Here is a 14,317-nt window from a genome sequence, read left to right as displayed (position 1 = left end):
CTGATGCAGTCAGTCCATCACAGAAAGTCACCAGAATGCTCAGGCACAATTTACCCGTGGTGAAGCCATGCTGTCTTGGATCACCTCCTTGTCTTGCATGTGCCTTGACACTGCTTCCAGAAGGATCTATTCCATGATTTTCCCAGGCACAGAGGTGGGGCTCACTGGGCTGTAGTTCCCTAGGCCCTCCTTCCTACACTTTTTAGAAAGGGGAGTGATGTTTCTCTTTTTCTAGTCACGGGAACCTCACCTGACTGCCAGGACTTTTCAAATACAATGGAGAGAGGCTTGGCAACTGTATCAGCCAATTCTTTCAGGACACTGGGATGCATGTTATCAGGCCCCATAGACTTGTAGCTGTTCAGTTGCATCAGGTGGCCTCGAACCTGCTCTTTGCTTACAGTGCGTGGGACTTTGCTCCCCCAGCCCTCACCTACAGGTTCAGGGCAATGAGAGACGTGGGAAGCCTGACTGTCAGTGAAGACTGAGACAAAGAAGTTGTTGAGTACCTCAGCCTTCTCCGTATCTGTCATTACCAGTTCACCCTTTACATGCATCAGAGGGGGGCACACTCTCCTTGGCCCTTCTTTTCTGAGCAATGTTCCTATAGAATCCCTCCCTGTTATTCTTTGCATCCCTTGCCAAGCTCAGTTCCATCTGTGCCTTGGCTTTCCTGATCCCATCCCTGTACATCCACACAGCATCCCTGTGCTCTTCCCAGGCCATGTGTCCCTGCTTCCACTGCCTGTGCATTTCCTTCTTGCTCCTCAGTCTGACCAGCAGGGCCTTGCTCAGCCATGTCGGTTTCCTGCCTTGCCTGCTGGATATGTTACACATGAGGGTGGAGAGCTCTTGCGCTATAACACCAAGTGTTCTTAAAGAGTTACCAGCTCTGACCAGTTCATCTGTCCCTAAAGACAGCTTCCCAGGCAATCTCATCCAATAACTCTTTAAATAGCTGGAAGTTTGCCCTTTTGAAGTTAAGGGTCCTGACTTTGCTCTTTGTCAGCCCCATATTCCTCAAGGTCACATTCTGCAGCAGTCCCAGCAGAGAAATCAAGACCAACTGTATAACATAAAGTCTCTCGTGTGGAAGGCTGCAGTAACAAATGATACTTGAAATTTGTGACTTTTTGAGACAGCACATTAATCAGACGAGAAAGTCTACAGTACCTCCTGGGTACTGCATGCTGCAGCAGCCTCAGGGTGCTGAGACACAGGTCTGTGATGGTTCAGCAAGTGGGGAGGCAGCAAAGAGGTGAAAAAACAACACAGCAGCACTTGCAGCTAGCCCTTTTAATTTCCTAACTGGACCATTTCCCTTTATGAGCTTTTCTACTAGCTCTGCATATTTTCAGGCGAGGAGATGCAGTAGGCTTCCAAACAACTGCACATTAATCCAGGCAGAGTAATGCAATTCTTGTGCTGAATGTTTTATTAATTACCATTACATTACATTTCTGGCAGCTTTATTAGAAGCCAGATCTTAAATAGCTCTGACTCTTGAACTGCTGCTTTAGGTTTCAATATAAAAGAACACTGAAAAAATTGACCTCTAAGGATCAAGGTTAAGAAGCATCCACGAGGCATAGTGGGGGAAGGCTGATTTACTGTTGTTTGTTGTGTAATAATGAGTCTAGCACTTCAAAAAAAAAAAAGTGGAATTTACTTTTTGTGAATATAAGCTATAAAAATGAATATGTATTTAGGGTGGTGGTTGGCACACATGATTTTAGACTGAGCTGTTTTGTCTGTAGTGCTCTTCACAACTGATGCACCATGTGCTGGTTTGTATGCAGGTACATTCATTAAAACTTGCACTTGAAGGCGTGGAGAAGGAAAGAGATTTCTACTTTGGCAAACTAAGGGAGATTGAACTTCTCTGCCAGGAACATGGGGGAGAGAATAATGACCTTGTCCATCGGCTAATGGAAGTCCTTTATGCTTCAGAAGAACACGTAAGTTCAAGTTTAATGTACATTTTATTGAGACAGAACAGCTTAATTCTATAAAAGAAATTATTGACACAGTATTGGGTCATGTCCTATATCTAGGTCAGCAGAGCAGTAGCAGCTAGGATTTCCATGAATCCTCCCCCCAAATGGAAGCTTGCTTTCACAAACAGACTTTGCAGCTTGGGGAATAGACTCGGGAGGCCGGCTGCCTTTTGCTGCTTCAGTGTAGGTTTTGTTTTCTACTTTTGCTAAAGTTACTCTGAAATGGGAGGGTGTGTGTCACAGTATTAAATTGGTTTCATGTGGTCCTGAGACTTAGTTTTGTTTTGCTCCTATGTTTCTGCATGAAGTGTTTCTCGTGTTCTGTGAGGTGTTGAGAACTAAAAAAAGAGAATTTCTCACAGAGGTGCTGTTTAATGTCTACAGCTGTGAACCTTCTCTTTCCCATGTGGCAGTGTCATAGTGCGTACAGTGCAGGTTGCCAAATGCATAATTATGTCTGCAGAAGTAATGCTCTTTAGCATTTTTTATCCTGTTGCTATAGGCAAAATTCTTCAGTGTGCAAACCCAATAATCCTCTATTACCAAAATTGCAGAAATGTATTGTCTGCAAGATTAAACGAGAATCTCATTGCATCTTAGACACGGCACTGTAGACACTGAACAAAGCAAGGAGCTGTAAAGGATCCTGGTTAAATTCCTCAGATACACTCAGGGATAATGATTCAGTAGAGATTTAGCTGAACTACTGCTATTCATGTTAACTAAATCCCTGTATGCGCTGTTCTGATAATTGACCCCTCAGTCTCCACTGGACGATAGCTTTGGCTCCAGAGCGTATAAGCATCAGCCTAATCTCTCAGTAGCCCTGTGGCACTGTAGCCTTTCTTACATCTGTTCCCACAAAGCTGCTGCAGCAGTAGTCAGCTGACTTAAAATTTATATCAAAAGTTGTGCTGAAGCAGCTGCTGAATTGTATGCTTGTCTAAAATAAACTAGTAGAGCACAAACGAATGTTGGGTGCAAGAGGAGCACAAGCTTGTCACTGACAGAGGCCACTGCTCAGATTAGAAGTGACAGGGGAAAGAGGATTTGTTCAGTGGTGTGGGGTGAGTGTTAGAGAGGAAAAGGAGGAGAAAACCATTATTTTTGCAGGAGTAAACAATCAGACAAATCTGCTAGACACGTGATAACAGGCTAAAAGAATTACATACGTATAGTGGTCAGAGAAAATGTCTTCTGGATTCAAGAACAGTGATTTATTTATAAAGCAAAGCCAGAAAAATCCCTCTTCTCCCTATACCCCTACCACATCTGTCTCTGTTGGCTTAAATGGGAAGCGATTCCCAGCCAAGGAATGCATTAGTTGCGTTTCTTCCTGCAGTTTTCCTTGCTGGCAGCACACATTACAAAATGTCCTACTTTAGTCCACATCTTGCTGTGTTATCTGCTTACTTCCTCCAATACTTTTCCTGTTGAAAGCATCGTCAGTGCCTGCACATGAGCTAGATACACGAGCTGTGCCTTTATCTAGAATGGGCTTCCAGCTGGAGGCCGTGGATGTCACTTCAGCAGCAGCAGAGCCCTGACCTCTCAGGGAAGAACAGAGGTCATTCCCCACTCATTTTTTTTCCTGCCTTTCAGTGACAGAATTCATCTCCTTACCTTCTGGGGTGCACATCCCCTCTTCAGCTTAGTAGACAGACTATGGTTTGCTGAAACAAAACCCAAGTGTGCAGAGACTGAGAACCAAACATCATGGTTACCTTGCTGATGCCTACTTCTTGCTTTCATACTTTGCTGTCTCATCGGCCTGCTTTGACTATAACTTCTGTTTTTTCTCTCTGTGTAATGAAGTTGTTCCAAGTTAAATTCTCTTATCTCTCCATACTTTGTGGGTTAATCCCTTGGTAACAGCAGTTTAGATTTCCCAAGCCCCAGATGGGAAATAGCCCCAAAGCACAAGCTACTTCAGCATTCCTGGTTTCTTGCTAATAAGTTCATGGTAAATCCAGCTTAGATTGTTGTAATCTCTGTTTCAGAGTGTCTTAAATATTGAGGGCCTAGAGGGAGAAAAAAAGTTTGCATTAATTTTCAGGATTCATGGCAGTTATAAAAGATACTGTGGCCATGAGGTTTTTCTCCAAGGAGGGAGATGTGAGGTAATGCAGCTCACATATACTGCACAAGTCATACCTGACCAAAGCCTTTGTACTTAAATATCACAGCCAAGTTAAATTCATTTTCAGTTCATTCCTCCAATAACCATTCCATAGTGATCTCAAACTCTTCCTTCATAGCTGTAATGTGACAGGAGTCTATTGTACTCCTCGTGGTGATCATGTCCTATTTTTCATGCCAACTTATTCAGAAGGGACAAGTCTCTCTGTATATCCTAATTTTGCATTATGCTTAATTTAATCCTCGTAAAAGAAGAAAAGTCTGGACAGCACTTCAAGTGCTCAAGTCTCCTAGTAGCTCATAGGTCCCCCATGAGAATTGTAGGCTGTCAGGTGAATTCTATTGTAGAATGACTCAGAATACAAATAAAAAGTTTAGAACTTAAAAGGTATGCTTTCCAGACATTTGATCATTTTAGTATTGCATTGGAGGGATTTTTGTCAAATTCACATTAATGGTTTGGTTTTGTTTGTATTTTTTTATAAATATTTTTTCAGAATTCCAAGTCACAGCACAGTTTCAACCAAGTAACCTCATGAGCTTGTTTCATTTAATTCAGTAAAGGCTAAGTTTTTAAGACTTTTTTCCTTTATTTTACTGGTGTTTTGAGTCTTTCAGCACAAGTATCTATTTGGGTTTCGTGGTTTTAAGGCTTATTCTCCCTGGTACAGTTCTGTTCTAAACCTCCTCATTACCCGTCTTTGCTTATGCAAGAGGGGTGTTGTATCTGCTAGCTGCATTTAAAGTTTAGCTGATCAGTCTGTAATCCTTCGTAATTTTTGATTACAAATTGCTTATTTGTAATCTTTCTGCTTCTTAGTTAAAAAAAAAAAAATCAAAGTAGTCAGCGAATGCTATTGAAAAAGGATGCATTAGGGTGTTGCAGGGAAGCGTGGCCTCTAGCACTCATGCTGTGACTGCTACAGACAGCACTGAGACCTTGGATAGTATGCAAAGCATTTGGTAGTCTGGTTTTATAGCAGGAGAGCTTCCGACAGAAGAGCCAGAAGAGGCTACGTGTCTGGTTATGGAAGCTGGAGCCATATAGGCCTTGGCATAAAGCAAAATTGCTGCTGCTTTTGCTTTCCTAGATAGGCTGTTCTGGTTCAGTTCATGCGGAAGTTGGATGGATTGCTGCTCTTTGATCTCTGGGTTGCTCAGCTCACATTTCCAAACAAATTGCTTGAAATTCAGTTGGTTTTGTATCTTTCTGCTCTAGCAGCCGCCACATCTGTTGCTGCTTTTGGGAAAGGCACCCACCCCCACACAGCAGCTGGTTTTGATAAAGAATAGCTTTGCAGTCTGCAGGCACACCTGAACGGTTTGAGGCGGATGGACTGAGGGTCAGAAGCGAGCATCCCTCTCAGTGGCAGGCAGGGATGGCCATGGTCGTGTGATCTGAGTCAGAAATAAATGCTCTAAATAGACCTTCCACTACTTGCCTTATTAGGGGATGCTATTCAAGGAGATTCCACAGTCCCAAGGTAATTGTGCAGAGTGATTCTTGTCTTTCCCATTTCATGTATTTATACAAGCTGTGCATACTGGAAAGCACGTGCCCAAGTCCCGGAACAACTTCTGTGGTAGCCACGTAAGACTTACCATTTCCATCAAAGGTAAGCCTGGCAGGAGAGGAGCCACTGCTCCTCTTCAGAGCTGCGGGGTAGGTTCCCAAGCCACTCCCTGTGGTTAGAGGCTTTCCCTATTATGCATGAAAGGATAGCATGTACATGACCTATAAAATCTGCATGAATGCGCTTTCTACTTGGCGTATCATAAAATCTGCACATGTGGAGCCTATTGAACAGGTACATAGCAGAGCAGGTCACACAGCTCATTAGGTTGAGACGAGCCTCAGTTTTCGTACCCTGTAGCACAGGATCATGTTCTTACAGCTGGCAGCTTCTGCCTGGAAACTGGTGCACCCTTGAATTCTTGCACTCTTGCAGCCTATTACAGAAGATGGGATTTTTAGATATCATGCAAAAAGAATTTGACTTGGTGTACCATATGTAATAAAGGCATCGTTCCCCCAAGAGGGCCATGAGACACAGCTGCAATTGTCCCAACTGATATATGTGGCATCTACCTGAAAATAGCACCTGAGTGATGGAAAGCTTACTTCCAAATGAAATTTGGCTGTTTCTCAATGTGGTAAACAGCTAAGTATTTGTCATATCAGCAAATGTTAGGGACCTTATTTACTTGTTCCTGCCTTTTAGAAATATGAATATTTTGCTGCCAGAAGGGGAGCATTTTCTTATTGTATAAGCTGCTCTGAACTGTTCCGGGAAGATTCAAATTATGGCCTCCTTTTTCTTTCAATTTTTGCCTCCAGTTTGAAAGCTTGGCATTATCAGTGTCTTAAAGTCTGTTGTCCAGGCCGCTCGCTTCTGATGGAAGTTGCTGGGAGCCAGGCAAGTTCTGCAGAAGCACCTCATCAGCGAGGGTGCATTTCCAGTGGCAGCTCGGTGTCTTGGAAAAGGGTTTTCCTTGAGAGTTGCCTACAGCTGAGCACTACTAATGCAGGGCAGGGAGTAGATGTGTAGGATCTTTTCAGCGAAGTGTGCTGTGGAAGGATGGAAATGCACTTAAGAGAGAATCTGTACATGTAGCTACACCTGATGGGAATACAGAGTGCTGTAAGAAACAGCCAGCCTTTCTGAGCTCTGATAGATCTAGGCCAACTCAAGATACCAGGTCTGTTGTCTCTAAATTGGAAACTGTTTAAAAACTTGTATCACGTGCAATGAGGATCCAGCATTCTTCTCAGTCAGGGTTTCCTCTCACAACAGGAATGTATATGCAGAGGCACCGTTCTAGAAAATACTGTGTAATAATCATTTGCAAGAAGGTGTTCATTAGTGATCGCCTGCCTTCTACCAGTAGCTCTGTAAATCAGTGAATACTGGACTTCTTCCAAAGAAAATGTGTTCATGCTTAGCAAATCTTTGGCTATGTTTTCTGGGTAACATTGAAAATCGTGGTTTTGATAGCCTTTGAACTCTGGGCTGTACTAGCATGTATATATCATTTGGGGAAAGTAGTGTAGCTGACCTAAAAAAAAAAAAAAAAGTGAGTTTAATTTTTAAAGTATGTGATGGCAAAAGCGTCTTGTCCATTTTGTGATACAAACATGGAGTGAAGATTGTGGGAAAACTGTAGCAGACAGGTTCAGAAATCGGTGGACAGGCTGAAAATGGGAGGACATCGGGATGCTATGATATAGCATCTGACTGGAATATCTCACTACCTGGTTATTTGAACTGCTCACTTGCTAGAACAGCTAACGCTGTGAGGATGAAAACTGACACTTTTTTGGGGGAAGTATCAGTACTGCGTATACATCGATTAAAAGCAAAATAAATGCATTTTATTGTAAGTCACAAAATTCTGCTCAGGAAACAGCTCGCTTTGTTTGTTTCTGTACTACTTTTGGACTTGCACAGTTCACAATATCATAAGCAAATCAACATGAATATGCCTAATTACTCCATGGAAGTGTTTTTACTCCATTTTGAATTTAACTGTGCCCACACCCCATAGGCTGCAGCAACAAATTGCAGTAAACAGACTTCTCATAGCCTTAAAACTCGTTAAATAAAAAATTATGCAAAAGAGCTACTGAGAGATTCATTCGTACAACAGCTCTGATTTATGTTACCTGAGAGTTAGCATTTATTTTATGCCAGTTTTCATTGCAGCAGAGAGATTTAAAAAGCAAAACAAACTCTGAATCTCAACTTTGTCTTAATATTTGAAGCACATAGCTTAATATTAAGCAATCTAACTCATATAGCCTTGTGAAAGGCCAAACAGACATTGGATGCAGACAGGGAAATGGAGACAGAATATGAGGGTGTCAAATCAGTGGCAAACTTGAGTTATTCACTGTTCTGTGTTGATGTCTTCTCATTTGAATGAAAGTTAAAAGTTGAACTTGAGGCCAGAGGGAGCATGGTGGGGTGATGTTACGTGAGGAATGCTGTCTGCTGAAGGATGTTGTGGGGTCTTTTTCTGCCTGCAGGAGGGCCACACAGAAGAGCATGAAGGTGAAGAGCAAGTCCATGACCAGCCCCAGCAGCAGGAGGAGTACTGACTCACCCAGCGTCTCTGACAATTTTCATTTTGTGTGAGAACTTTCTTCTGGAGAATGGAACATGTGTGGCCTCAAACTTGAAATCAGTTCACTCCCAGTCTGCCATTAACATTTATGTACCATAGTGAGTGCCAGCCAACCACTGCATTCTGTACCCATACTTTGCCAAGATGCATTTGCAGAAGTCTTCTTTCAGTGTATCTTCCCAAGAGGTTGTAGGGCTACATCACCTACTGTACATCACTGCAACTTCACCACTTGGCTGCTTGAGATTTGTTCTGCTCTTTTAAGAAAATATATATATTTATTTTTTTTTCTTTTTGTCTTAAGTATGATACACTTGTAACTTGTTCTAACATATTTATATTGGCATTTTGTGTGGCAAGAAGTACCGTACCACTAGCTGTGTCTCTCACTTTGTGGTGCTTTGGCGTTTCCTAGTACATCTGCCTCGGGGCGTAAATTCGGTCAATTGGAATAAAGGGATACAGTGGAAGTCGTGCTCAAGCCATAACGATGAGGTGTGTTGTGGAGGAAAATGCTCGTGTTGCTCACGTTTATTCCTTTCCCGCCTTCACGAAATGGAAGGCATAGCATCTGTTTCACTAGGAGAGATTTAAAACCTTGTGTTTAGAAAGCTTGTTAGAAAGCTGCATGGTATGTTTTTTGACTTATTTCTGGAGGACAGACATCCACTTCCGTTTTTTGAAAACCCTCCCAGTTTCCTGACTAGTCAATAGACATTTCCCAGCTTTTCTTCCTTCCCGAGGAGTCCTGTCCCAGCCTCCAGCTTCAGCTCTGCCTGCAGAGGGCTCAGTGCTGATGCAGGAGAGGAATCTCCTTGACACAAGTGTAGCTGCAGGACACGATCTCTGCTGTCATGCTTGGCTTCCCACCCCTCAGAAGAGGACAAAGTAGGCCAGACATTTCTTTTTGCTATCCTCCCCCCTCTGCTGCAAGTCTGGAAGACGCAAAGCTTCCTCACTAGTGCAAGCTATGGGGGAAACCCAGCCACAGAACTAGCCCTGAAAACCCCAGAACTCCCTGTAAGTGGGTGGGGGACACCTCGTGGGTGTTGAGGCCGCTTCTGAAGTGTGGAGAGGCAGCGAGACGTCCTCCTTGGAGACAGTGCATGCATCAGACCCGCTGACCAAGGGGAAGAGAGCCAGCTCTGCGCTTGGCTGACCTTCCCGCAGCGAGGCTGGCGTGGTGCAGCAGCACATCCACCCTGGAGGCGCCCGCAGTGAGAGTGCTCCTTTCCAGAACGGTCCCCACCGCCCTGTTCTAAATGATGGTATTTTATAAACAGGTATCTTGAAGTGTATAAAGCATTCCTTGTTTTTATCGTGAAACTGTGCATCCTAGTCTCTCTGAATATTTTATGCTTGGTATTCTTGGTCTCTCACTTGACTTTCCGTAATTCTGGATTGTTCCTCTGATCAAGCAGGTACATGGAAGTCCCAACCCAGTCTGCAGTCACTGAAAAAAAATCAAAAACCCATTGAACAGCTAAACCTTCTTAGGTCTTCATGCACTCCTAGAGCATGAGCTCCCAGCTGATGCTTCCATAGAGAGGTTTTTAATTAATCAGCCCACCAACACGCGCGCACACATGCAGTTTTCTGTTCCTAAGAAATCTTTTGCAGCTAAGTGGCTCTTAGTTAAATGTGAGAACGCTGCTGTTGTGTTGCACCGCAGGCGATATATAAAATACTGTTAAAACATTAGAACAGGTATTTCTATCTCCTTGATTGCTCCCTGCGCCCGTAGAGTTTCTAGACCCTCTGGGTTGAAGATCTTCTGGCCCTGCCTCCAGCATTGACCTCACAGCTTACCTGATAATAGCAAAAGTACTGCAACCTGCAGGCCAGCACTTTCCTTTCTGATTTTGATTGGTTACAAATAAGATCTGGTTTATAAAAATGTGTATTTTCCAAACTAAGTATTTCCAAGAATCACCACAGATGGGGGAATTGTCATTTTCATTGTATTTGTGTTTATTAGAACCTGTGTACTTATTACAATTGTCATTGTAATAAACGGTAGTTCTTCATAATGCTGTTGAACTGAAGAGCAGTCACTAATTTTTTTTCCAGTCTCCAGAACGTCCTTTATAGGGGATTTCTGATGGGGCAAGGAGTTTGGGATCAGGCTACAAACCTAATCATCATCAGCAGTCTCTGATGACTGCAGTTTGTCCTTCTGCTAATATTCGAGCAGGTGCAGGGAGAGCACTTCAAGAGAAAATGCTTCTCTGAAGGTGCAAACAGTTGGGTTGTTGAGCTCCCAGGGGTTCATAGTCAGGCTGTGGCGCCTCTGAACATTTCTCTTTGAAGCACATTTAAGGAACAACAACAACAAAAGCTGAACTTCGTTTCCTTATGTTCTCTATATCCTTTTTTTGATCTGAGGAGTGTAGTGGTCTCGCTGCTTGTGTCAAGGAGGAAGTGACTGATGCAGGGAGCCAGGGCAGTAAATTACCTCTTGGGCACTAGAAATGTGGCTGTGCTGAGGGGACAGCGATGCTCTGAAAGGGGAAAGAGTTGTCCTCCTCCCACCCCCTGCGAGTAACCCATTATTCCGTTATGGTTTTGATATGCATTTGTAATTACCTTTACTAAATAGCACACCATAAAGCTTTGGTTATATATTAAATGTAAACTGAAAGGAATGTAAACATATGTATTGTTAATTATAAATAGATAAGTAATGACATAATAGATACAAAAAGTCTTATCCAGATGTATCAGTCATTTTACATTATCCACAAATTGTCGCATGGTAGAGTAGATTTTTGTCTGAATATGTGAATAACTTGACTTGCGTTTATCTTTTTACATATTTAATAAAAAAATATATGTTAAAATCTGTCTAGCTCTAGAGACTTCAAAACATTCTAAAACAATACCTTTCTGTTTAAAATACATATATTTAATTGCTTTGTTATTGAGTGCATATGGGAGCAGGAAGAAAAAGACAGCTGCTTTAAAAAAATAAGTTCACTTATCCCAGTGTGTGCAGGTAGTGTCTACTTCTTTCCCCAAGAGCCCAGAAACTGTATCACTTTCTACAAAAAAAAAAAAAAAAAGGTGCATGTATGTATATATGTACATGGAAACAGAACATTCTTTTTTTTATGGCAAATGCTTTCCAATTTCAGAGTACTAAATCTCCTGTAGCATCACTTAGTTTGGGTACATCAAAAGCAAAGCTGAAGGGAGCTGGGAGGTGAAAAGAGCACAACAGCAAAGGCACTGAAGCACCCAGTGGACTTTTGTAAGGGATTCAGGGATGAATCTTTCTTGCAGTGCCTAAAAGCCACCTGTTTTAGATCTTTCTGCCACAGGTTGAAGCCACCTGGTTGCGTGCCACCACTGTGAGGTCAGACCAGCTCCTCCCAATACCTCCAGGTACCCCAGGGCCCCACTTTGGGAACGTTTCTGATATGGGGGTAGGTGAAGCAGGGACCTGAGGAGCCAATTTCCAACCTGGGCACCCAAACCTGTGTGAGCAGAGCTAGTTGTATTGCTTTTCATAAGACGTGGGGGAGGTGTGTCTTTGGGCTCATGTGAATACTCCACAGCGCAAAAAGGAAGTAATGCGTTTTCCAGTTCAAATAGTTCAAAAGAAAACTCGCTGACTTAATTTTTTGGCCATAAAAAATTGTTCTTAAACCAAGCTCTGGTCATCTTCATACCGTTATCTGACTGCAAAATAAATCTGACCATACTGCCATATGAACAAAGTGTTTTTATTCCCTTTCATTGAACCAGTTACCATCTGAGGTGGCTAACAATTCGATATGTACACAGTGCATTACATTATCTGTTTATACTTGTCTTTATAGAGATTGTAGTGACAAGTTACTTTCAAAAGGAAAAAAAAGTTTGCCATGTCTTCACGTGGAATACAAAAAAGCTGTCCGGAGCTTAATTTCCTTTTGAAGTGATGCTATAGACACTGTAGAAAGGTACGAGTGCAGGCAGCTTATGGCAGTTCAAGTTTTATAATTTCATTTAATGCAGTATTTCAAAATACTCCATTACAGTGTATCAAATTGTGCAGCTTTTGTGCCCCTTATTTCCAACTGCTTTTATAAGTAAGTGCAAAATAGAAGGAAAAGGAAAGCCTGTCCGCGGAGTTCCTCCAGTACAACCACTTGCAAGCCAGAGGTATTCTTGTTTGTTGTTTTCTTATTCTTTTCTTGTCAGGACTTCCTCCAGATGCTTTTGATGGACAGGTTAAAAATATTGAAGTAGGTCAGAGTTTTATACCAGTGTATCTTCTATCTGAATTAATACTTCAGCAAGCGGTGAGATTGCTTGGTGCAGGCCTGCCTCAGACTCGGAGCCGCTGCTGGGGGAAGTCTGCCCTACCAACATCGTGGTAGGCCAACTACTGTGACAGGCTACCTTAATCTGAGGCTGTTCACATAATATACAGGTGGAAGATACGACTAGTCGGTGGTCATCCAAAAACTGTAGTGCTCTTACTGATGTACAAGGATGTTAACTGGGGAAAACGTCATCAGGCCAGTGATAAAGCAAAAAAAAAAAAAAAAAAAAAAAAAAAAAAAAGGTCTACAAATTGAAAATGGTGAACCTGAAGTTTAGTGGCTCAACACCTATGTTTCTGCCCTGCTTCTGGCAAGTGAGATACTTAACAGTTTAATAAACATGCCAGTCAGTCAATCTCACCCCCCTGTGCAAGAAATGCAATAAAATGCTTACCTTGGGGAAAGCGGACAGATTGTTTCATTAGTGCTTCAAGGCCACAAAGTCCCTTTGGCTAGGGCAGCATATGAAAAGGGATGAAACTCAAATTCCTCGTTCTTCCTCCAAGGCACACAGAAAGCCCACATATATTATAGATGGAGAGAGCAGTTTACATCTGCATGCAAATGTGTAATGTCAAAAAAAAAGCTCTTGTTTGATTTGGTTGGGTTTTTTTGTTTGTTGTTTTTTTGTCATTATCTGAAACCACAAAAATTTGTTTCAAGAACACAGGCAAATAATTGTTTGCTTAGCATTTTGCACTGATAGACAAGGTTCAAAAATATTTAGAATGTGCATGGCTGGCTCATTTTTCACTGCTCGTTTCATGGTTTAGAAAGCTGTGTGCTTTGCAGTGAAATATGAGCATATTCAAGCATTTGTTGGCCAAATTTATTCTCAGCTGGTTACCTTTGTAGGGCATATTGCTTGTTGCTACTTAAATATCAACAATGTGCTTGAATATAAAATAATAGAAAATAAGTATAAAAGAAATAGAAAAAAGAGAAAATAAGTATAAAAGCAAGCGCCTCTGGTATGGAGCCTGCATTTTGGACGGATACAGGTCAGCTGAGTTTCATCTTAATGCTGGGGGGTAGGGATCCTGCATTTCAAAAATACTTCAGTGTGCCCATAGCTTTCTGATCTCATTCTCTTCACACATTTGTCTGAGGTGAAGAAAAGACTGAATGTGCATAAGCCCTTCAGGAGACTGCATGGAAGAAATGAGTTGTGAGAAAATGAATATGGAAACTGCAGCAGGCACAGATGTCTGAGTGGGAAGGATGTGGTGGGTGGGTTTGCATTGCCGGGGTCTCAGTGGTGAAGAGTCTGGGCAAAGCCAGTTCTGGTTATAAAACACCAAGGATCCCACATAACCCAGCACAGCTTTATCAAGGGCTTTGGGCACAGTGGCAAGGAGGAGGAAGACGAAAGCTTCAGAGAAAGTGACATGGCATTAGGAAAGAGAATAAATATTAGCAGCAGCACAACTTGGTAAACACGTCTCTGCTGGACAGGAATTTTCCTCTGAGATGAAGCATCTTGCTGCATAGCTCGTTTTCGCAGTTGTTCGAGTATCTGGACTATTCTATTCTTTGGTTATTTTAATCAGATTAATTCCACTATTTATCACATCAAAAGAGCTGGAAATCTCCATGTCAAGTGTTACAGTCTGACCGTAGTGCAGGTGTTCATTCTTGGACGCGTTTCTTCAGGGAAAAGATGTAAATGTTGAAGTGTTCGCTCAGCTGCCTCCCCTAAAGATAAATCACAGAGATTAGCAAACAGCCCTGTACAAGCTTCACAGC

At 42.3% G+C, this 14,317-nt stretch overlaps 2 protein-coding genes across 4 annotated transcripts in view; one reads left to right on the top strand and one right to left on the bottom strand.

Annotated features, from left to right (window-relative positions):
• Positions 1-8,731, top strand: part of MAPRE2 (microtubule associated protein RP/EB family member 2) — a 56,027-nt gene extending 47,296 nt beyond the window's left edge. For 2 of the 3 annotated variants that reach the window (XM_082753115.1, XM_082753114.1), the window contains 2 exons: positions 1,800-1,958; positions 8,164-8,731. In XM_082753115.1, the coding sequence (XP_082609241.1) occupies positions 1,800-1,958; positions 8,164-8,235 (231 nt within the window). In that variant the 3' untranslated portion in view covers positions 8,236-8,731. Of the gene's footprint in view, positions 1-1,799; positions 1,959-2,054; positions 2,181-8,163 lie in introns of all 3 variants that reach the window. The other variant, XM_082753113.1, reaches the window with a different exon arrangement.
• A 141-nt stretch (positions 8,732-8,872) lies between these two features.
• LOC309874682 (ethanolaminephosphotransferase 1-like) overlaps positions 8,873-14,317 on the bottom strand; it is a 58,224-nt gene continuing 52,779 nt past the window's right edge. The window contains exon 10 of the mRNA XM_082753112.1: positions 8,873-14,266. Coding sequence (XP_082609238.1) covers positions 14,201-14,266 — 66 coding nt within the window. The 3' untranslated portion in view covers positions 8,873-14,200. The remainder of the gene's footprint in view (positions 14,267-14,317) is intronic.

Source organism: Aythya marila, assembly GCF_965140915.1.
Source record: "Aythya marila genome assembly, chromosome: 2".
In the NCBI taxonomy this organism is placed as follows: Eukaryota; Metazoa; Chordata; class Aves; order Anseriformes; family Anatidae; genus Aythya; species Aythya marila.
This window is presented reverse-complemented; position numbering and strand designations above follow the sequence as displayed.